Source organism: Centroberyx gerrardi, chromosome 6, assembly GCF_048128805.1.
Source record: "Centroberyx gerrardi isolate f3 chromosome 6, fCenGer3.hap1.cur.20231027, whole genome shotgun sequence".
Lineage (NCBI taxonomy): Eukaryota > Metazoa > Chordata > Actinopteri > Beryciformes > Berycidae > Centroberyx > Centroberyx gerrardi.
The window spans coordinates 5,366,938-5,391,515 of NC_136002.1; the positions used below are offsets into that span (position 1 = coordinate 5,366,938).

Sequence of the window (24,578 nt, forward strand, 5' to 3'; positions counted from 1 at the left end):
ACTGTACATGCATACATCCCCTGTTGGAGAATGGTTAACATATTCATGGCGATGCACCAGAGGTTCATAAACAGATTAAGGCCCCAGATCTACTAAAGATTTGAGCTAGTGCAACTCTGGTTTTGCACAGGGCATTTTGCGGCTGAAAAAACTGGTCAATCAGGATGCCGTTGTACTTTTCTCTTTTGCCTTATTGCATTTGTGGCTGTTTCAAGGCTGGAGCATAAAATAGAGGGAGGGAAATATGGAAATTGGCAGTGGTAATTTATCAACGCTGGAGGCTCGCAATCAGCTGTTGATTGTGCATGTAATTTAAGAACTAGGGAAAGTACATCTTAAAAAATGCTACTGAAGAACTACAAAAAGTACATCTTAAAACATGCTATTTAAGAACTAGGAAAAGCACATCTTAAAACAAATGATTTAAAAACAAGGAAAAGTGTGCATTAAAAGTAGTAGGGAGTAGCTAGGTGGAAGCATTGTTATAGTGTCAAGGAAATAGCTTATTTAACCTTTAAAAAAATGCCAATTTGGAATTACACTAAACAATTCCAGTGGTAGGTTTGGGATTGACAATGGTAAAATCACGACAAGGTCTTTAAGGAAATCAGGGACAGACCTTATAGTTTATAATAGCTCATAATCAACTAACAGACTGCACCATTCCAAAAGCCAGTATCCTGAGTATTAGATTTCAAATTCCAAAGACTTTTGAGTCTAATACATAGACACATTTGGTCATAGGCTACAACAATTTGAGTTGTACATTTATCGCCATTTTTACTCTTGGGTAAGCCCATTAATAAAAACTTGTCTGCAGCACCTCTGGGTGGCACAGAAGTGGGAATGGCAAGTTTATTTTGCACCAAGGCAACATGAAAACTGCTATGAAAAGAAAATGAACACACTCTGCTAAAAACACAAATATTAACTATATTCACTAAAACCTTAGACCTAGTCACTAGTGATGGTTTGGTTACCTAAACCTTACACCTAGTCTGTAGTGATGGTACGGTTACTTAAACCCTAGACCTACAGTAGTCACTACTGATGGGTTGGTTAATGGTTCATCCTCTAGAGGATAGAGACTTTAGGGTTAGGGTTAGCAACTTTAGCAACTTTTGCTTTGGTTCTCCTTATATTTGCAGGTTCACAATTCTAATGAATTATCTGCCTGTGTTCACCTGCATGTCCATACGTAAATGCCTTGTGCACACAGGAATAAATGCACCTGCACTGGAGTTTTTGCACTGCGCCTCACGTTGTGCCATATTAATACGTAGATCCAGGCCTTAGTCTTATAAGTGACTTTTGAACACTAAGTCTACATGCCCATTACTCCTAGTTTGGATATGAACATTTCAATGTCATTCTTCAATGTCTAGATGTGACCAATTGTAGGAAATACACACAGCAGAAACTAAACTTCTTCTCCTCATAGGATTTACCTCTTATTCCAAAGCTTTGGCTTGCTTGTATGAAAACAACAGACTTTGCGTATCTACTCTACTGGTGACTGCCATCTGCTAGAGCTTCCCTCTTTTCTGATTCTGGATCTCAGTAGCCATTTTTTCCTCCCTCACAACGTACCCAGGGATCATGTACTGATCTTAGTGCAAATGTCAGGTTGTTCTTAACAAGACACAAGTTAGGATCGCAAAATACTTAGTATCACAGATCTCTTAACCAGCCTGTTTGAGCTCAGCCAAGACCTAATGTGGTTGCTAATCAACTGTAATCTACACTCAAGTTTTACATGAAGGCATGTTTGATAGTTGAATGGGTTACAACTTGGGGTTTACGCACTATAAGTCTGGATGAACATAGAGAGAGGGTACAGCAGGACAGTCGAGCTTTTATTTTGGTAAAATAACCACCCTCCACTACTTACAACATGCTGTCTGAAACATGGAGAAGGTCTGTAATCGCTTGAAGCAGGCATATTATCACTGTAGTGCCCAGATAAGCCAAGGGCAGACAATTGTCTGATGAGGATGCCTGTTGCTAACCAGTTCTGTCATTACATAAGATTACAGGCAATTACCCTGGAGTTTGGCCTGTGGATCCAGGAGACGCCAGATATTTCAGTCAAGGAACAATGAGTGCGACACTTGTGCATGTGCATGAGAGAAACTTTCCCTGTGTTTACACTGCACGCAAGTTGGTTGATGGGTCGCTCTATTCTGACCGATTGTGGGTGGTACAAGAGGCCTGATTGATTTCACCTATGGAGTGGTCTATAGCTACAAAGTGTTGAAGAGGCAAATTATGTATGTTTTGCTGCTTTGGTATTACCTTTCATAACGTTGTATAGTTTTGATGAGTTCACATAGCTAGCTAGCGAGTTCTAATTAGGTAGCATTAATTGAAATTATATTGAAAAAACAGAATACTTCAAGGTTTACCATTGACCACAACAATGGATGCATTTGTTCTTCAAGCATCGTTTTTGAGATGTTGTCACACCAAGCATGTTTGGAACGGTTTATTCAAACTCTGGATTTACTCCTTTAGTTCTGTTCATTTGGCCAGGTAAGAACAATGCCATTTGAACTCGGGTGACACCAAATAACTGCACAGAGACGCCTGAAAATGCAGGTCTCGGTCCTCTTCCAGGTGAACTGCGGTGTGGTTCAATAGGAGTGACAACGTAGTCCAAACCAACTGCAGGAAGCCACAAAACACAGGGTTTCATGGGTATAAGCAGATGGATGTTGACATCTGATAGGGAGCAGTTCCTCATGCTTGGATAACTTAGACTTAAACAAAAGGAATCGATGGCAAACCGCAGTCTGGACTGATGCTCATATTGAGCCATTTCTTCATGTGTTCTTAACTGTTATGAACACCAGAGAAGGTCAATTACTGCCAAGAGCACAGACAAGTCCATCATGCTTCTCTAAAGTTACAGGGACTGGATTCTGATTTGTTTTGACTTCCCCACTATCAAAATCTCTAACCTGGCAGGATGACAGGTTACCAAAACTCTGTCCAATAAATGAGCTCCTTGTGAGTCATGTGACTTTTGTTTACAAGCCCTCGTTCACTTGTAAATGGGCAGTGTGAACCAAAATAAATAAAACACCAAAAAGCACCAAAGTCAACTTTTCCACTGTGGTTCACATCAAAGAAAGCCATCTGTAGGTGTGATTACACCCTAAGTGAATGTGTGTAGATGTGTGTGTTTTGGGTGCAGGAATGGCCACTCTACCCTCTATCGCCAGCTACACACACACACACACACACCCTACTGGAATGACACACACACATTCTTGCTGCTGTTTTTTCGGAAGTACATACATGTATGTTGTGCTTTGTGGTGAAATAAACAGCAGCAAGTTCCTTCTTTGGAATTACCCACCATACTTCAACAAACCTAACCACATTACACCAAAGCCTAAATTTGATAATGAATCCCCCTACCCCAACCCCCCACCTCACCCCTTCAGCCCTTACTTGGGTGCTATGTGGTTGCATAGTTAGCTGTTAAATCCTTCCTTAAATCCTTTTGTGGTTATTACAGTTTCAAGCACTCTGTCTCACCCTTTCATTAGCTTATTTTAATAACCCCTTAGCCCTAGTGAGTGCTCAGACTCTCAGCATTAATAGACCTCCCTTTCAGTAAGCATCCGCACTGGCTAAAAGCTTCCGGCTGTAGCCCCAACCTGATTTAATATTCCTTTTATTAATGGGTGTGTCACTGAATGGCACTCAGTGGGAGAAAAATGAGCAGATCTCAGTGTTGGGGGTGGGGGGTGGGTGGGTTGAGGTGTCATGGGGTTTTGATTTAATTGAATGTATTCCCTGGTTTTTATTTAGTATTATTTGTCGATGAAGCAATGAGGGTCATCTGAATCTGAAAGCAGCTATGGCTCAAGTGGTCAAGAACAATCATTCTCTTTCACACATCCTTGGGGTTTCTCTTCAATTCTGTCTCTTTCTCTTGCTCCCACTCTCACTCCGCTGTCTTACCCCCTCATTTCTTAATTTGCAGCTTTATTGGTCAGGGATTTCAACCAGATGTTTCAAAAAGGGAGTCTATCTGGCTTGGGTTCTCTGTAGACACATTTTTCACCCCACAAGTACACTGAGAAGTTTGCTTTTGCAGACTGAACTCAGTGTCATATCAGCTCTCTTCCCTACCTCAATTTTGCCCTTAAGAGCAGGCATATTTTCTCTCTCCCTAACATATAATTTCTCCAACTCGCTCCTCTCACATATGACGCCCCAGCAAGGAAACACAGCGTGGGGGGTCGGCCTCCATCTCCTCTGTTCTTTAATATCACTCCTCTCTTGGTGGAGAGGGGCCATGGAAATGTGGCTCAACCCTGCAGTCTTTTAGCACACATTACCCAGGACACCCTGTGTAATTTCCTGCCTGTCAGGCAGCAGGCTGGGTCCAATACCCCCGGCACTAAGGAGAAGATAATCACCATCATATATTTAAAGGAGGTTGGAGAAGGAGCGGGGGGAGTTAAGGGGGTGTGGGGGGTGGGGGGGGCGGTGGGGGTGATGAAGTTTAGAGGCTCTCCTAGCGACAGGTGTTGATTAGACGAGGGGTGTTGTGCCCAAATCCCCAGTGCATTTTCTGCCAGGCATTCAGGAACTGTCTGGCAGTCATATCTGAGGGCTTCTGCACGGTGCAAAGCAGAGCACCACTGAGGAGGTGAAGGATGACGAGAGAGGAGAGTTCCTTGCAAGTTTTTTTTTTTTTACCTTTCCAAGACGTCGAGAAAAGCTTGAGCTGTGCATAGGGGGATAGCACATCTTTTATAGCACACTCTTTGATTATATTTTGTCTTATAACACAGCCCTGCATTCAAAATAGTCTTTTGTGTGTGGTTTGCATGGAATCTTAATGCTCCTTGGTGGATTGATGGTTGTTGTGTAATGACATAGTCCATGCATGCGCATACAAAATGTCAAACGAAAACAATAAACCTAAAGATAAATTCATTAAGTCTTCAGTTAAGCCTCTACCACTCATTTGTCTTGCCTATATTTTAAAGCTACAATATGAGACAGTAAGTGTATTGTTAGTTCTGCCCTCCTCCCCCTCAGTTGGTCAAGTTCCCACCCCAGCACTTGTCATTCATCTTGATGAGCTGTCTACGTTGAAACAGCATCTAGCCTGAGGCTGAGGTAACCGCCGTCGGTAAAGCCACCACAGGCAATGAAGAAGCAGACGGTGAACACAGCCAATCTGCAATTAAAAAAAAACAATGCTGATGTTCACCATGTTTTCGAATGTTTAGCTTTGCTATTCTTTCTTTTCTTACTGCTCCCTCCATTGTTGTTGCTATGACTTCCCTGCTCTGTGGCCCGCAAGATGGTGCTGATGTGTAGTGACGTCACCTGCAATGTTTGTTGTCTCGCTGTCTTACTTTGTACAAAATGTACATGCCGCTGTTGTCTACGATCGTCGAACACTCTTAGTCACATCCGTACTTATGTCATGGACTTTTACCCAAGAGAATGTCTTCCAACCTCCTTCAGTGCTCCCGGTTCCTCCTGGTGTCTGCCGACTCCCTTTGCCTCTTCCTTGCACTTCCGAAGTCGCTGGAGACAACACCGCAGAAAGCATGGGAGAAGAGGGGGTACTCTGATGCCAGCCTTGTCCAGCATTGTCGTCCTTTTCTCCACCCAGCTTCCATCACCTTGTCAGTGCGTACAGACAACTCTGTCAAGTGGTCTCGCAGCATTCCCTGGAGGACCGATATACCTGGCTTTGCTCCATTGATTCTGACGGGTTGGATTTCCCACCTTGTATCCTCCCTGCGAGGCCGTTCTACAAGACTGGTGGCATCAATCCATGGAACCTTCAGGCGATCAGACCAGTATCACTCTCTTTTGAGCAAGTCATCGTGGTCAAGTTGGCCCTATTCAGTGCAACGTCAGTGTCTAATAAGACCTTTATCCTTTTCTTCCTTTTTTTAATTTTTGGGCATTTTTTGCCTTTATTTGATAAGTTGAGAGACATAGGAAATACTGAAAGAGAGAGAGAGAAAGGGGGTTGACATGCGACAAAGGCCAGATTCGAACCCAGTACGTCACATTTACATGGTACGCACCACGGAACCACCAGGACGTCCCACAGGACCTTTATCTTAAATGATTTTATTATGTCCCAAAAGTTTTTTTCTAACGGGAGATGTGGCTACGGCCTGGGGACTGCAGTTTGTCCTGCTAATTATAATTTGTTGAATTCCCCACGGCTCAGGGTTGAGGTGAGGGCCTTGCAGTGGTTTTTAAGAATTATCTCAACTGTTGTGCCGTCACTGATGATAAATTCTCCAGTTTTGAAGTTTTAGTGTTCATAATTTTTTGTGACAATGCAGTCCTATGCATTGATATTTATCGCCCCCCAAGACCACATGGTTGTTGTTTTTTATCAGAATTTTCTGAATGTTTATCTTCTGTTGTGTTTGAGTATGATAAGGTTTTAATTGTTGGGGGTTTTAATATCCATGTAGATGGCTTTTGCCTCTGAGTCTTAATTTGGTACAACATGTTTCTGGTCCCATTCACAATCGTGGCCACACTCTTGATTTAGTTTTAGTTAGTTTTGGGTTTAAGTATTAACTCTCTGTCTGTAAGATGTTCATATGTCTGATCACACGATGCTGTTTTCCAAATACCTGCTGTTAATCAAAAGTGCACCATTTGCGCCATATATTTAATGATTAATCTGCTGAAAAATTCTCTTATGTTTTTAGAGATCTGATTAAGAGAATATCTCAGCTTTTTCACATCAGTAACGACTTTAACAACCAATGCTCAACTACCCTAAATAGTATTGCACCTTTTAAAACCAGGTGTGTATTCGAATGAGGGAAACTATAGTGTGAAAAGGGAATGTAGAAGGGCTGAGCATGGGTAGAAAAACACCAAACTTCAAGTCCACTACCTTCATATGAAAGACTTGCTGCCTTCTTATAATAAAAACCAATAAGGATGCCAGAGCTGCTTATTTTGTTGAGCTAATTTCTACCAATAAGCATGACCCTAGATTTGTGTTCCGTACTATTAATCACCTTGTCAACTCTGTTCCCTCTGTGCTTCCTCTGTTGACAAATGGGAAAATAATGTTATCCTTTGTTGAAAAGGTTAATGGTATTAGATGTATGGACTCATGCCCGCCTTGCATTAGTTCTGACTTGCAGATTTCACCAATTTCTTTGCATGATCAAACTGGTATTGTGTCACACTTGAGATCTTCTTCCAGTCCGCTGGATATCATTCTAACAAATTTCCTCAAAGAAGACATGAATACTGTTGGCCCTAGTTTACTGACCCTTGTGAATCAGTCCCTTACTTCTGGTCATCTCCCTGACTATTTCAAGCTGGCTTGTGTCCAGTCTCTTCTTAAGAATCTAGCCGTGATTCATTGCTCCACATTAACTACACACCTATTTCTAAACTGCCTTTAATTTCCAAAATTTAGAAAAAAGATGGTCTCTAAGTAACTCTTACAGGTAGTAGATAGCAACAGTATTTTTGAAAGAATTTTGTCAGGCTTTTGTCAGTAGCATAGTACAGGAACTACTCATCTGAGAGTTACAAATTACATTTGTAACTGATTCTGGTAAATGCTCAACTTTTGTGTTGCTGGATCTTAGTGTGACTTTTGATACAATTGATCATAGCATTTTGATAAACAGGCTTAGGCAGTGTGCTGGCATATCTGGGTCCTCTTGACTGGTTCTCTTCTGACTTATCTAACAGAACATGTTCAGTGTCTATTGGCAATAATGCTTTATCATTTTCCTCCATAGGTGCATTGTTGGACCTATACTGATGTCCCTTTATATGCTACCCTTGGGTAACATAAGTAAATTTAATGTCTCTGTTCATTGATATGCTGATGACACACAACTTTATCTTTCTGTCAAACGTAATAATTTCAGTAGATAAGCTATTTTAAAGAGTAACTAAACCCCAAACCCAAATCTTTGGTGAAGCCTGACACCTAATGGTGAAAAGTAGGGTGCTGAACTGGCCATCTACTATTGCCTGGTCTCTTTGCCAGGTGATGTCACCACCTGTTGTACTCTATAGAAGGTGACATCACCTGACACAAAGACCAGCCAATAGCAGATGGCCAGTTCAGTACCCTACTTTTCACCATTAGGTGTCAGGCTTCACCAAAGATTTGGGTGGGGTTTAGTTACTCTTTAAATGACTGTCTTGTGGCTATTAAGGAGTGGATGTCTCAATTTCCTCCAACTTAACTGTTGACAAGCCTGAAAACCTTGTCATTGGCCCTGAAAATATTTCTAGGGAAATCAAGAAATTTCTTGGTCCAGTGACATCCAAACTGACTGAGTAAATGGCAAAGATTGGCACGCACCATAAGAAAGATAATTAACCAGGAGGTAATATTAGTAAATTTTTTGATATGCATATGGTAGTGATAACTTGAAAATGTTAAAGGATACGGTTATTTTCAACCTAGCCCTTATTTTCCTAGTTTTTGCCACCATGACGATTGATTGTGTTCAAAATTTCATCACTTACTTCACTGTAGAGCTTTCATACCTCCAGATCACCGGGAGCAGAGCGCTGAACACAACACACTTAAATATTTTGCAGTATTAGATATGTTATTTTAATTTGTGTGGGCTAGTCGCAAGTATAAAGTTCAAGTATTCTGATGCAGCATTCAAGTCATATCAGATTTTCTGTCAATTCTATCTGCCAACTGGGAAAAAACATTCATGTCAACCTTCCAGTGGTAATTGCAAATAGGATATGTGGAATTTTTTGCCGGCTCTGATATCTCCCACCTGGCATCACAAATTGTTTAAGTGTGTCAACACAATTGGTAAACACAGCAGGGTATCCACCAATGTCAGCAGTCTAAGGTATTAAATAATCAAAATGATCATATATTCACACTAATACAATCAACCATACTTGGGGAAAAAGGTTGTTCACAGTTGATTTTAAATTCATAAATACAAATGATTTTGGATGTTTGAATGATTCCAATGTCAAGCTGAAGCCATGAAAGCCCGTTCTTCCGCTTCTTCCAATATGACCTAAATGCAGCAGGAAATCGGCAGCCAACAAAGTTAAACAAGGGAGTATTTCAGCAATGCAAAAAAAAGTATCAAATGGATCATTATAACTGAAATGTTGTGATAATTATTCAAATGCAGCTATTTAAAGACATGTTTAACTCCAGTGTGAGTGTTACTGCGTTGAAAGCATGTGCTTTAATCAGTTTTGGGGGGGTTCAACTGTGAGATTGTTTGCTGTGTTGTGGGTGTATTGGAGAGCAGTGCACCTGGAGACCTGGGGGTATGAAAACTCAACAGTGAAGTAAGTGATGAAATTTGAAACACAATCAATCGTCATGGTGGCATGAACTAGGACAATAAGGCCCGGATTGAAAATAACCGGAATTATCCTTAGCTGTCCCTCCGGTTGTCTTTCATGACATGATAATGTGGCATGTACCAGCTGCCCTCCATCTCAGCTGGCTAGCAAAGCTGTCATCATTGTCTGGCTAACGTCACTTAGCTATTTAAATCTATTTGGTTTACCAGTTGTGGTTATAGCTATCTGAGCTTGCTCCATGCATGTGTGCATCACACCTCCACTGGTTAGCAAAGCTAACTAAATGAGGGGTATATTATGTCATTGTTATATTTCCTTACTGGTGTGTCTAGTTGGCAAACTAGCTAGCTGACATGACACTGTAACCTGACTAGGGGTGTTCAGAGATGGTAGCCTACTATTTGAACTTGTGTCTGTATTGGTTCACCAACCAAATTATTTGTATTCAGATAAATCAGTAAATGGGCAGAGCTTGAACCCAAAGTGGGTGTGGTTTAGACTGACGCATTAAGATTCCCCCAAATTCTTAGTTTTGTAACCCTTGTAATCATTGCCATTGCTTGTTGAGATATTAAAGCATGGTTGTGGTTTTACAATGACATCAATAATAATGAAGTATAAAAACAGCAACCTAGATGTTATGTAATAATAAACATATGCTTTTTTAAACACTGCCATATGTGACCATAGTCATAAACAAGAAAAAATCTCCTACCCTGAACTTACTGTATGCCCTTAAGAACTGCATGAACACTGAGGGAGACTAAACAGTCAATTATCAACATCTTCATTATGAACTACCTTATGCCTACCACATCCCCCTGTGCCCCTGCTCAAATTCCTCTTAAATTTCGTGAAGACCTGTAATGTGGAGTGATGGGGAGAGACAACACCCTGCTGTACAAATTAGTAAATTAGTAATCAAAATAATTAGACTATTTCTGGAGCAAACAAAAAGCATACAAACAAGCAATGAACTTGCAACGAACTGTCACTCTCTCTCTCTCTCTCTCTCTCTCTCTCTCTCTCTCTGTCTCTCTCTCTCTCTGTGACATCACCAGACTGACCAGGGAACAGAAACAAACTCTGCCTCCTTCTCTTCAATGAGAGAAATCAGTCAAGTTTTATTCAGTTGAATATGTTTTCTCCGTGATTATAGTTATTACTATAGTACTATTAAAGCCTTCAAATAATATTTAAAAAATTTGGAAGGAAAAAATGTTCAGGTTAAACACATTATTTGAGCTTTGCCGAATATGGTATTCAGATTTGCAAGCCAACCAATAGCTCTTCGTTGTAGATTAGTTATTGTCATGTCATATTATGATATATAGTATTAACCAAGGTATTAATTGACATTACCATTATATTGCAGTATGAAAAGAAACCAGGATATACGGATGTTCTTCATAACAAAGAAAACAAAAATTGCAGAGCCAGACACAGCTAGCAGTGACAGTGACAGTGAACTAATCTAATCGTAAACTAGCTGATGATGGATGTTTCCATGCTCAGTGCCACCCTTGCTTGAGTCGGTGCCCCACCTTGGCCACCCCAGTCAAAATGGCCTGGACACGCCCCTGTTCCATGAATGAGGATAAAGCTAAAGGGCGATCGTGCTTTTGCTATTGCTGGAACAGCCTTCCCCTTGATGTCAGATTGCCGAAATCAACTAGACCCATTTTTATTCTCTTGCCTTTGATTGTGTCTGATATTTTATTTCCTGTACTGAATGTTCTCCTTTGAATATTTTTATGTGTTACTATATTGCTATTCATGTTTTACTATTTTACTGTTTAATGTGTTCTTATTTTCTAGTATCCCATTGTGAAGCACTTTGCAACCACAGTTTAGTAAGGTGCTATATAAGTAACATTTTACATACTTACTTACTTACTTGCCCAACATCATTGAAAAGCCAAGTTCAGGCAAGCGGGGGGATTTAGGCATGAACACACACGGTCAGAGGCACACACACACGATGATGTGATATATCTTACTTATTTTATTGTTATTTTAACGTGAAAAAGTTGTATATTGTAGCTTTAATTATTTTTGCTATGGTTGCTTTGGGGTTCTGTCTGGCCTATATTGTCTCTGGGCTTTGTCTAATCTGGTGATATGTATGGAAAACTTGCTTGGAATCAGATTGCTCTATCCTTGCATCTGCAAGCTCCTACTCACTTCTCATTTCTGAGTGCCAGTTCTGTTGCAGTTTCTCCTCCTAACCCAGTTCTGCCCCCCCGGCTCTTCCTCAACAGGAACCAACCCGACCCGGCCTGGAGCCTTCCCTGGTGCCAACAGCCCCGGCCCAGTAGCTGACCTCTATGGAACCGCCAGTCAGGACTCCGGTGTGGGCAACTACATCAGTGCTGCCAGCCCCCAGCCAGGGTCCGGCTTCGGCCACAGCATTGCTGTGAGTATACCCACTCAGTCATCCCCATCATCACCATCCTCCACTAACTCCTCCTCACTGCCTAAACCCATCTATCACCTTCTTGTCCTCTTCATTTCACCGCTGTTAGTGAAGAAGAATATGAGGTAGAAAATAGGACGGTATAATGGAGATACTTCAGACTGTTCACCTCTTGAATCAATCAGCAATTTTGTCATACCTTGTGCAATCAGTTTCACTGCTGCCTGCATTTTAGGAATTACACTCATCTTCTAGCAGTGCACCAAAAATACCTCGCGTTGAAATATCTTTTGCTGAAAAAGGCTTAAACCCTGAGTTAGGTTCAGTAGTCCTTTTGAGTTGACTTGCCAACATTTCCCCTATCCTCTCTTTCACACTTCCTCTTCTCTCTCTGCTGCCCTATGACAAACTGTGAATTTGCTCGGCATGTCATCACCTCTCTGATGCGTCGCTTCTGTTCATGTGCCAAGCAGGTCAAGGTCAACAATCGCCCATACAAATGGCCTCCCCATCACTGCTAGAACAAGCATTTCTCTGACATTTTCTACCTTTGTAGAATGTCAATATGTTGAGTTCTACCATTTCCAGCTGGGATCGCTACAAAGCTGCCGCGGTGCATAATTCCAAATCAAAAAGACTGTAATAAACCTTTTGCAAACTACTGTTCTGAGAAGATTTTTTCATGCCCTTTGAAGCCAGGCCAGCTGATGCCATCATCCTGGCTATGTTACTTGTGAACTTTTGCTGGATGGGATAGGGCAGGCAGATGAAAGCTAGGAAGCCAAAGCCATAGCTGATTCCACAAGAACTGATAACCATAGCCCTGTTTCAACTTTACCCCTTTTGATCTCCTGTCCAAATACCCCAACAGTAAGTTGACCAGAAATCTGAACAAGGCCTTTTGTGTTTGGCCACCTGCTATTTGGTGCGCAAACAGCTTGAATACCCTCTGATAGGCAGGTTTACATTCCCCAGTGTATTCCCAGGCTGTTGACAGAACTGTACAGAGGCTTGACAGTAGCTCCTGTACTGTGATCGCAGAGGAGCCATTCATGAAATATCATTTGTAATTGAAATGTCACCTCACCACCTAACTTTGAGAGACGGTTTTGAGCTCTTTAAAATGAAATGTGGGCTGGGAAATAATGGATCCCTTTTGGAAACATGATAGGGAGCATTAGCCCTCAGAATCCATCGTCTGAAATATTTCATGTAGTTGCTACATATGGCTTCCCCGACCTATAGTTGAATTACATTTTTAACTTTTTCTTTAGGCTTTCGGTGACTGTAAACTGCAGGACACTGTAACAGGTTGTGAGATTTCACAAATGGGTTTGAATGCATTTTCATTCAAATATAATTCCCAAGAGCTCAGAGGGCAAAGGCCCATCGAAATATAATATGCAAGAAAACAACAAGAATTATCATTTAAAGTTTGCGTATGCCTTAAGAAGAATGTTAAGCACAGAACAAATAAAATCCATATTGTAAAGCCACCTGAGCAAACTAATATGTAATAATAATAATAATGGTTAATAATATATAGTTTTAACCTGTTTGATCACCCTTGATCTAGTTACTACAGTATATTTGAGCCCCATTTAAACGTATTCACGCATAGATTATTTTAGATTATTACTTTTTAGACTATTTTTGCTTGACCATGAACAGACACCGACTTTATTAACATCAGCTTCCAACAGAGGTTTGCCTGTGTGAAAACACACAGGCTGGGTTTCCTTAAAGTATCACCGATATAATCTACATCAATTGATTTCAAATGGAAGAGACATAATCCGAATATTAATGAAGCTTTTTGGAAAACCCGACACTGCATGGTTCAATTTCACAGTTGAGCTTTATTATTGGGCAGGCTGGTTGAGAGTAACGTGATTTGGATCATCCCCATGCCATTTACTCATCTCTGCATAATTACTGAATTGTTTTGCATGTCTTGTGATTTTTGATGATTCGATTAATATGTGTTAGCATGAATGTGATGAGCCTCACAAGTAGATAAGTGGACTTGTTGATCTTGGAACTGTAACTGTGGGTGTCAAGCTAACTGCATAAGTAACGTCAACCTTTTAAACGAAGGCATATTGCCCAAAGTAAAGTGTAGACAAAATGATATTCAAAACAAAGCTTTTGCCCTGTTGTAGCAGATCTCTGTACAGTCAGCAGATGTGTTTACCTGTGTTTGTGACTCAGTTGTGTACCAGTCAGGTTGATTTCATGGCTTCAAACAGAGCCGTGCTTTCAGGGCCTGACATCAGGGTGGAGACCCACCTCTCTGCTGCCTTTTGCCAAAATCCAAATTATGGAACCAAATTGGGATCTAAATGTAGTCCCTGTTGCTAAAATGAGCCAGACCCATGGAAATGAGAGAGATGAATTTCCATTCATGCTGGCAGCACATCCTATGAATAAAATATACTCACCAGTAATAGGCTCCTTTTGCCTTTTCCCAAGAAATGCATACTGACACAGGTACTAATTGTACACTTTTAGGGTCCATTGATTGCGACAGCTTTTACAAATGGATACCATTGAAAGCTAACAGGTGGCTGGTTGCCATCTCATTCGAGGTATTATATGTCATTTTTATGATATCCCAGTCCTTTTGACCCATACAAACATCTATTGTTTTCCTTTGACTTGTCTGATTTCCCCTTTCATTTTCTCCCTGACTGTTTCTATTGTATTTATTGTGGATACTGTCCCTCAAAAGCATGTCGTAGCTTTTCACAGGGTTTCCGCCAAAACTGCTGTATACTGTACAAAACAATTTTAATGGCAAGCCCTTTGAAAAGTTTCCCAAACATTGTTGACGTCCATTGTAACACATTCTTACAGTGGATTCCCCCTTAAATGTCCTTCTCTCATCTTAACTGCTGTATTTAACCATCTTCTGACTCTTGTGTGCATGTTTACTTTTAAAAGGTTTAACTACATCCTAGATGAAATTGATACACAAACTCTGCTTGTTTTTCCTACTGTTGCTTTCTCTGACATTTGCCAGTTAGTAAGGGTTTTCTCCAGAAAGCCCTTAGTTTGAGGGGGGTTGGAGTATTCATCCAATCGATTTTATGTCAATTTGTCTAGTGAGGGTTCATACATATAATTGTCATATAAGTTAATTTCCAGTCCTGTGCTGGGACAGCTGTACTTTTCTGTCCTACAGCAAAATCACACTGCCATTTTGCCAAAGCATGTCACCATAGCAATCTTCAAGTTTCAAGACAGAAATATTCAGTCATGGTGAAACCCTTGTGAAACCCCAGCAGTATGTCAAGCCACAGCATGGTATAGAGGCACAGGAAGCCGTGAGAGAAGGCAACACGTCAAAGCAAAGTTTGTCTGTAGTTTGTCTTGCTCATTATAGTAACCCAACATATCAACACTAGATGACTCCCAGGCAATTGTAGCACTAGTCTCTCTGCATGCTAGATACTAATGCAGTCATACCAAAGCTTGCTGCCTTTACCTCCAGGCATGTAGCAACTGATTATGTAACGATACATTATCACTTGCCACGAAGCCTTGTGCCGCGACTGCCGCATAGAAGTTGCTGTGTATCGTGCCATCCTCCTCTTTACCCATTCAAAGCTTGAAAACAAATTTCCATTTGTTCATTGATTTGTTTACAGTCAGTTGGACCAACAGAGGATAGACCTCAGCCATAAATCCAAATTCCAATATCCACAAATAAAAAGGTTTAACGATGCAAGGGGATTATGGTCGAAGCAGAAATTGAAAGGAATTGAATCGTTTAACAGACAAAATGTTTTTGCAAGAGGATTATGGCATGAAAAAATGTTGGCAGTTGCGGCTCAAGCTTGTGTGGATCCCTGTATCCCAAGCTTTTACCAGCCTGTCTCCAAGTCTGATCGCTTGTCTAAACTTGCTTCACATTTCACAGCCAAAAGTGGGTGTGACAGGGTATCTGCAGGTCCTACAAAGTGTCTGAGAAAGTCTTAAATTCAATTTAAGACTTCAATTTTTTCGCCATGTAATGACAGTTTTGTTTTCTTATTCAGTTTCATTTTGATGCAAAAATGAAATTAGATAGAGGTATTGACAGATGCTTTACTTTTCAGTGATATTTAGTCAAGGCAGAGTTGGAAATTAAGGCAAATGAAATGTGCAGTTTCACCAAAAGATGTGAATGGGATCGGCAGTAGTGCTGGTTTTATTTGCTTATGTTGTATTACATTACTTTCACTCCCAGTTGGTCACAGTAAGTTTGACCCACATGTATGTCCCCCCTTAGAATAATACAGAACAGGATTAATACAATGTGACATGTGTGTCCTTTTTATTATACTGCTCATTTATAGTTTCACAACTTTCATTAGCGATGTTCAATCAGAAATCGTCTGGTTTTGACAGATTTTTGTTGGTAATTCAGAGATTTTTTAAAATTATTATTTTGTCTCCCTCTTTGCTAATTAGTCTTTGCTGTGGTGTTTTTTTTAAAATTTCGTCTCCATCTTTGTCTCTCAGCGCTCACTGTTGTGGTGTTTCTGCACTGCACTTCCCAAAGATCACCTGTCAATCAAACAGTGTGTCCAGCACTGTGACGTCTTTTTCCTTGGATTTTCTGTTGATGCAGTTTGAGTTTCTCTTTTCTTTGTCTGTTCAGTCATGGTGGCTATCACTGCTCATGCTAACTACCCAGTTCTTCTTCTATTTATTCCAAACAAAACGGAAACATAAAACACATCACTTCCTGTGCGCCAAAGGATTTTTCCCAGGAAAGAGCTACCAGACAACAGGTGTTTAGAACAGCAAATGGAAAAGCTTTCATGAACTGAATATCGGTTGAATCACTGTCATTCAGTAATATAGAGTAGCAAAACAGACATTTATTTCTCTGAAAATTGGATTATTACATTAAATTGATCAAGTAGCATTAAAACGGTCTAAAAAAAGTCTTAAATGTGGCTTTCTGAACCCTGCAGATACCCTGTATTGGAATCTATGAAGTCAGACACAATCCGCTAGGCAGAAGGCTGAAGTATTGGGACACAGTGAATGTACCATACGGTGAAGGGAGAGGCTGTGGATGCTGACCTGCTTCTTGGCTGTGTGTGTGTGTGTGTGTGTGTGTGTGTGTGTGTGTGCTACCAGCAGAGTATTGCAGGAGGCCCGAGGAAGGCAGGCTGGAGTTTCTAAACTGCTTCTGTGTACAGGTGATGCCATCCAGCGCCAATCACTACAGCATCCACACAGTGACCGAGAGCGGAGGTGGCACCAGATGAAGAACAAGCTCGGAAAAAATAAAAATGTCAAAAATCATCTCAGAAAAAAAAAGAAAAAAAAAAAGAAACTACAATCTGCTGTACTATAAATCCCGACCTGGCATTGAGATCCTTTATATCTGACTGTAGTCCAGTATCTTTGTGTAGAATTTTGCCGTTTGTCATTTTTCCTTTTTTGATGATTTTATCCTCATTTGAATTGCTTTTCTCAGATTATTATTATTATTTTCCCTTCTCGGTCTTTAGATCAATAATGAGAGTTTTCTTCATTTTAAGTGTTTAGTTCTGATCATTTTACGTGTACGTTTATGTGTATTTTGATCCTCATGTAAAAACAAATGTATATGTCACCACACTTTTTATTTTTTTTGGATCATTTTTTTGTGTCTTTCAAGACACTGTGGATATTTGTTTTTATCCTTGGTGATTGAAAGATTGTCAGGTGTCAATTTGCACATACGAGACATCTGATCCGAACCAATGAAACATTGGTTCGTGTTTCAAAAACACAAGATAAACTAATAACTCTTAGTAGCTTTGTTTCTTGCAACGTCGTCACCATACGTACCTATTTTTGGCAATAAGAGGACTACAATATTTTCACAGTCCTTTTTTATAAATGTTTTGTTGTCTGGAGAAGAAAAAAAAAACGAGTTTCCTTTTAATACTACGTGAATTCCGATTGAAAAAATGAAAAAAAAAAAGAATATAACTGTAAATAGTATTCCAGTCACTGCGTATAATGGGGGTTTTGAGAGAGACAGACATATTTTTGTGACGGTTCATGAGGGGGGAAAAGGCTGCACCACGCTGGATGGGAGGACGTCGACAGCGCCAAGTCCCATCTGAGTCCCATCCATAGCACAAAAAGGCCGTGAGGATAAAGATGATCCCGTGACAGATCCTACACTGTTGGCTTGCTCTGTAAATACCATTGGCTTTCTTAACTGTGGCTAACGTCATACCAGCATATTTGTCGACACGATGAGCTACAATGTGCACAGCTACAAAAAAAAAAAAAAGATGACACAAGGTTCTTATTAACACTGGATGTTGTCACACAAACATCTCTCACAGATGACTTCTGATCAATACTCTCGACACACAACTGAAAGACTCACTTCTCTCTCTCACTCTTCTTCTCCCTCTCTCTCTCTCTCTCTCTCTCTCTCTCTCTCTCTCTCTCTCTCTCGCTGAGACTTTGGAGGTCAATCGCATCAAAAGAAATAAATGACAAAATCCAAAGCACACTTAATAGTTTTTTTTTTGTTTCGGGAATACGAGACGGAAGAGTCGTGTCCGGATATTTCATACGGATGGTAATTTTAATTTTGTTTGACATGCTGTAATTGTCTTTAGTACTTCACTGCTTATTTGAAAGGCAATATTTCAAGTCCGATATTTTTTTTTTGCGACTTCTTTTTCTGTCCAAGGAAGAAGTTCGACAAACGAGTGTGTCTCATTACCTCAGTCCTGTGTGTTTTGTCTTATAAAAAGATGACCAGATAACTTATTCGATGCGGAAACGGATTGATAATATGAATGGATTATGAAGTGGAGTTGTTGCACTGTGATTAGCAGTAAGGGTGAGACCGGATTTTATTTGCACATTAGTTGGCTATTTGAAATGGTCTCAGCGATGTGAAGGATTGTTATTTTTAGAATGAACTTTTTCAACCCAACTTTGGTTAGTGTAATTGTAAAATGTTGGGACATATGTTTTACTGTTTTCTAATTTTGACAATTGCCATATAGCCTGCATACCACAGGTTCGTCCACCAATATAACACAAACACAAATTTTCATACGAGTAAAAATAAAGGAAAATAGAGAGGAATGTTATCTATAATCATTTCATGTAAATAGGAATTTGCTAAAATTGAGAAATCAATCTTCCTTAAAGTTTTAAATGGTTTATGAATTGATAAATGTATATCCTGTTTTTCTCCTCTGTGCTGATACAGATATTTTACAAATTACTTTTACAAAACCGTGTGAAGCTGAATGCTGGATCGTTTTTAAAACGGGGACTTCAAGTAATAATCAAATAATCCAAAAAACAGAAATGTGTATGTTATCAATTATAAAGAGAAAAATGTATGTTCCCTTGAATGATTTACATTTCTAAGAAGGATTTGTATCAATATTTTTGTGGTTGTTAATGATTATATGAATAATAACTATAATACTAACAATAATAATATTATGTACTGTACATCCATCCAGTTCTCTCTCCATTCCCTGTCACCTTCTACAATAATCTTCTGTTGATCATCAATGTATTTCAGTAATGTGTGAAAAAAGAAAATCAAATGACCTTGTATAGGAGTGCTGTCTTTGATACCAGTGTAGTGGTCTATACACATATTTGTTAATCCTCCTCCAATCTGTCACTCCCTTCGTCTCTCTCCTCTCACTCTCTTTCTCCTAGTAACTAGTAATAGATGTTATGTAGTTAATATAGATAATAATAGCTAGTAGTCATTAGATGATTTAGGACCAGTAAGGATAGAACTTTCTCTTATTAATTACCATATGGGGAAAAAAAAATGCTGACATTGGTTTCACTCGTATTTTTCTGTTGACTTTCTGTTCTGTGCTTATCTCACGTGGTTTCAACGAACCAAAGCTCTCATTGAAAAACATTTAACGGAAGAATTGCTGTAAGATGGAATTGTAAACAAGGCATTAATTGGATCCCCACCCTTGAATGTTTTAAAAGGGGTGTGCCATACTACCTTAAATGCTAATGCTAGATATGCAAAACACTTTGATTTCTTATAATTTGTCAGGAGGGACACAAGTTATAGTAAAGAGCAAGAAGGATTTTATTACATGAATGAAAAATAAACATATTTTTTTAGAAAGTTATAACAGATTAATGATAATAATGGTAATAATAACAATAATGACTATTATAAATATCATTAATCTAAATTCTAAGTTTTAATATTTGTACTCTTGAAAATATCCCAGTGGCCCATGGCACTACTATTTTTGAATACTGTTTTTTTACTTGTTAACTTAAGTACTTGTATACTTTAGTTTGAACTCATCAATTCTTAAGAACTTTAGTGAATTATTTTTGTACTCTTGAACCATGGAACCAGCTCTTACTTTAATCAATGCTAGCATTCACAAATGCTTTGTTATCAAATTGCAGCCTACTGATCAAAGCTCTACTGTCTTGTCTAATCGTTACTAAAACACTTAAGTAGCCTTAGACACTTGCAATAACCGACTTTCTTGGACTGATCTGATATAGATGGAATGAGTAGACTTGTAGGCGAGATAAAAATCTGGTTACTGTGCCATACTTGTAGTAGAAAATATAAGTAAAAATACGAATTCGTAGCTTTGCCAGAAAGTATATCGAGCAATGCTGGAGACGAGCAGGCGGTCATTGCTCGTCCGTTTGGCGGAGGCTTTCGTCCAAAGCACTTTACAGAGTTTCATTTGTAGCACCGATGTTCCTCGTGGGAATCAAACCGCTAACACACACATTGTTAGCTAGGAGAGTTCCACCCTGCCCTCTGGCACTGTAGCTGGAACTCCTTTTAGACTTGGGGGTTTGGAAGATACTACGTAATAAAATTGCATCCAACAGTTTCACAGTGCTGTGCCTTTTATTTAGAATGGTGAGGCAGGTTGTTATGCTACTTTGGCTGTTTTAAACTATGTTAATAACACAAAATCTTCCACGACCGATGCAATGAATTTTCAGTAGGTTTTCCAGCCCCCGTGAAGATAAAGCGCTCAAGCAACACTCTTTAAGATAGTCACAGACAGAGCTTGATGCCATCACGTTTGAATTTCTGACCCGGTTCAGCATTTTGATTAAAGTACGAGCTGCTTACCCTTTCAAGTAGTTGATCCAGTAACACATCTTCTTATGCAGTAGGCGTTCATTGCTTAAGACGTTTTTTGATTTGATCTCGTAGCTTGGACTTTAAGGTAGCATGGCTCTGTTGTTGCTGTACTTTTCTTTCACATTGACAGCAGTTTACAGCTAATGAATGTTACACATCTTGCTAGACTAGTTCATCATTGGATAATTGTTGGTTAGATAAAAGAAAAGAAAAAAAGAGCAAAAAAAAAAAAAAGAGAGAAAAACACACAACATACGACCTGGAAGGTGTTGGGATATATTGGGAGCGTACTACCGTATCCACTTAAACTTGAATCTTGAGGCAAGTGCTAGGCAATGGCCAATCGATCATCCTGTCACTGAAATACAGCACACACATACTGTCATCTGGGTACATAATGTAAGTACATGTGCACAGATAAAGGGTTTAAGTGTATAATATATGTATGTTGAACACATTGTCTATGTGTGAATGCTGAACACTCATGTTAGGAAAAAACTGAGCGCTGAAATGTTTAAGTAGCCAACACTGTTGTAGGTTTTGTCTTGCACTCACAACATTTTTTTTGTCCCATGATGCAAACATCATGGTTGTACTGGAATATGCAGGATATTGAAACATAAAAACTGTAACTAAGGTACAATATTGTTTCACTTGGATTGTTACCAACAGTGGCGCATCTCCAAACTATAAGGTTTTCTGTTTAGAAAAGTGGTACCGTCATTTGTGTTTCATCACATGGCCCTAGCAGAAGCTTGTCCTTTTCATGCCTCATTTGGGGGTTTTCTGATTGCCTTGCCCATTCCTACCACTTGCCCATTTTTTAATGTTAACAGACTTTTTACCGCGAGAGCTGACTGAACGGACTGACTGTCTGAAAGCATCTTTCAGGTCTTCTTGTATGGCTTGCTCAAGCCCTGTTGTAAAAAAAAAAAAAAAAATAACTAAAGTGGATGGGGGTCTCTCACATCCCAGATGTGGAAAGTATAATTTTATATTTGTATTTTCAAATAATGATAATAAAAGATGTTTGTGAAAGGTTTCCATCCTCTACTGTGGTCCAGAAATCAATGTGTTTGTCTGGAAAAAAATGAAATAAAACAAACCTGTTTTGAACCATTTCACCTAATGTTTTTACTACTGAACAAGCTTATACCTCAAGAAACATAAAAGCTGACTTTTGCTTTTATATATATTCATCTTTTGATATGAAAATCATATTAGACAGTACTGGAATCGATAGCAAAAAAGACCAACTTAAAGCTCCAAAACAAATGTTTCACAGTTTAACGTATTGTGGATTTTAAAGCTGCTATGTGTATCATTGTGCCATCAATAAATCATTACCACATTCATTTTGAGATATTGGTATAATTACCATAAACAGATGAAACCGTCACCACATACAGTGGCAGCCTCTACCGGTCTCTACACTGCATTTTACATTGTCTGGCACTGGGTTGGATTTCAGAGTTTCTGGCAATGACAGATGGTGGAAGGAGTGAAAGGCAAATGGAAAAATCACTTCCAACATATTTATCCTCTTCAGTAATGCCAAAAACGCTGGGGAGGGGCAGGAGGAACAGGGGCTTATGGGAAATGTAGTCTTAACCTTGAGACACACTAGCACATTACTACTGGTGTTAGGTAGAGGCGACCAATCATTTCAAACATGGTTGCATTTGTTTAGCTGTCATTTATTTGATTCATAATGTTTGATTAAGGTTAAACCTGCAATAAGTGATATCAGACCTTATAACCAATGCTGAAACTAATGTGTGCTATGAGGAGATTTCATTGAAACGTAATGATATAAACATCCACAAAATATCCACACACAGCGGCCCAGCTGTGTTGCTGTTTTCACCTCTTTTCTAAAGCTTGTTGTCAAACTCCTCTCCAGAACGACGCTCCTCCCAGGCTATTCAGTAGCTTTTTTTTTTTTTTAAACTAGCTTGTCTCCTCCCTCCCCCTCCCATTCCTGAAAAAAATTCTCGTAATGGCAGAAAAGATGAAGCGAGTGAGTAAACGTGTTAAACTAGTAAACTTGCTACCTACCTCTTCACTTGTGTTTGTGGGACATGTAACATGTAAGAGGGAGGTCTGGCAAAGTGAGACTGGTAACGGCGACACTTCTCTGTAGATACGGTTAGCTTAGCTATTAGCCTCAATGCTTTGCTAGATGTGTCCATAGCAGGACACCGTAGCGCAGTGGCTTTGCTGTGCTTTATTTACAAATGTGTTTCTGTCACCCTCTAGTGGTCAGGAAAGTTCACTTATTGCAGCTTTCATTAATTCCATTCCAATTCTGTTTCCTTAGAGCTGGGTGCAATTCCAATTCCAACTCCAACCCCAGGAATTGAATTGGAAGTTACCATGCATTCTCAATTCAGTTCATGAATGGACCCAACCCTGGTTATTATGCCAAGGTATCACAATTCATTTGGCAATGATGTAGTGATGGTTAAAAATGATACACGTAGCACCTTTAAAGTGTAGAATGTCACTGGTTGAGAGTGAGCTTGTCAATGTTGCTGTAACAGTGTAGTAATATTTGCATTCTGAATATGTATTAGGATCACAGTGTAATGAAGTGCTGTAAGCAGGAACAACACTCCTTAACCTCCCCCATACTGTACAATATCAGACCTGCAAGTGCTGCTCCTGCCACACAGACACAAATGCATAGGATGGGAGCTGGGCCGTAGCAGCAGTCAATCACTGGTTTCCTCCTCGGCTCCTCATCGTGGCCTCGCTGCGGCTCATTCTCCCCCTCATTTGTCAAAACATTTCAAACCGGGTCATCATATGTTCTTGTCATATTCTCATGGCAAACCCATTCGTCTGCTCCCGGCCCAAGCTCAAAATAGCCATCAGTGTGCGTTCATCTCTCTGTCTGACTCCGTCCGTCCACTGCCGTACACAACCGCTCAAGACAATTTCAGACATATTTTTCAAGAAGAACCTCAACCTCCCGAATGTCAGGAGGGAGCGCACAACATTCAGAAACGGCAGGAGATGGAGTTAGTGCAGTTGTTGCGTGTGATATCCGTAATACATGGGCTGAGGGTGGCTGTCCTTGCGGGATCTGTTTTACCTGGGAATGACGAATGGGAACGTGGCCCGCCGACAGAAATTAATATCATTTTTAATTTGAGCCGCCGTTTTCAGGATGTGAAATTACTTCTGAAAAGTTGAGGTGTAGCAGTTATTACAAATGTGTAGAAATCCATCTTCCCTCCGCGTGGCTTGCGACACTCAATCCACAGTTGTACTCTTGGCAAGGGAGACACTCCTCTCATTCAACCACACGCTCATACAAGCATGCACACACACTTACAAATAATATACACCTTTCTCTGCCACATCTACACACACACACACACACACACACACCTCTCTCTATTCGTAGCCCTCATACTGGCTTGTCTGGCCACCTGTCCTCCCTACTGCACTGCAGCTTCCTCAGATAGACTCATGACTTAGAGGGAAGGCAGGCTGCCAGCACAGCAATAGAGAGCAGTTCATAGTCATTCCTACAGCAGGGGTAGTCAGCACTTTTACTATTACAGCTATTTTACTGTTACATAGCAATAACATTACTGTCAATATGACAGCGGGAGTATGGCTCATGGTTATTATGAATGGGACTTGTGGGATCCCAGCAAACATGTTGACGTTGAAAAG

The 24,578-nt window shown here is 40.0% G+C and overlaps 1 protein-coding gene across 4 annotated transcripts in view; it reads left to right on the forward strand.

Annotated features, from left to right (window-relative positions):
* The window catches only part of LOC139923566 (RNA-binding protein Musashi homolog 2), a 280,792-nt gene extending 262,522 nt beyond the window's left edge, over window positions 1-18,270 (forward strand). For 2 of the 4 annotated variants that reach the window (XM_078283979.1, XM_078283981.1), the window contains 3 exons: window positions 11,604-11,758; window positions 14,270-14,346; window positions 16,954-18,270. In XM_078283979.1, coding sequence (XP_078140105.1) covers window positions 11,604-11,758; window positions 14,270-14,311 — 197 coding nt within the window. In that variant the 3' untranslated portion in view covers window positions 14,312-14,346; window positions 16,954-18,270. The remainder of the gene's footprint in view (window positions 1-11,603; window positions 11,759-14,269; window positions 14,347-16,953) is intronic. The other 2 variants (XM_078283978.1, XM_078283980.1) reach the window with 1 other exon arrangement.
* The last annotated feature ends 6,308 nt before the right edge of the window (window positions 18,271-24,578 follow it).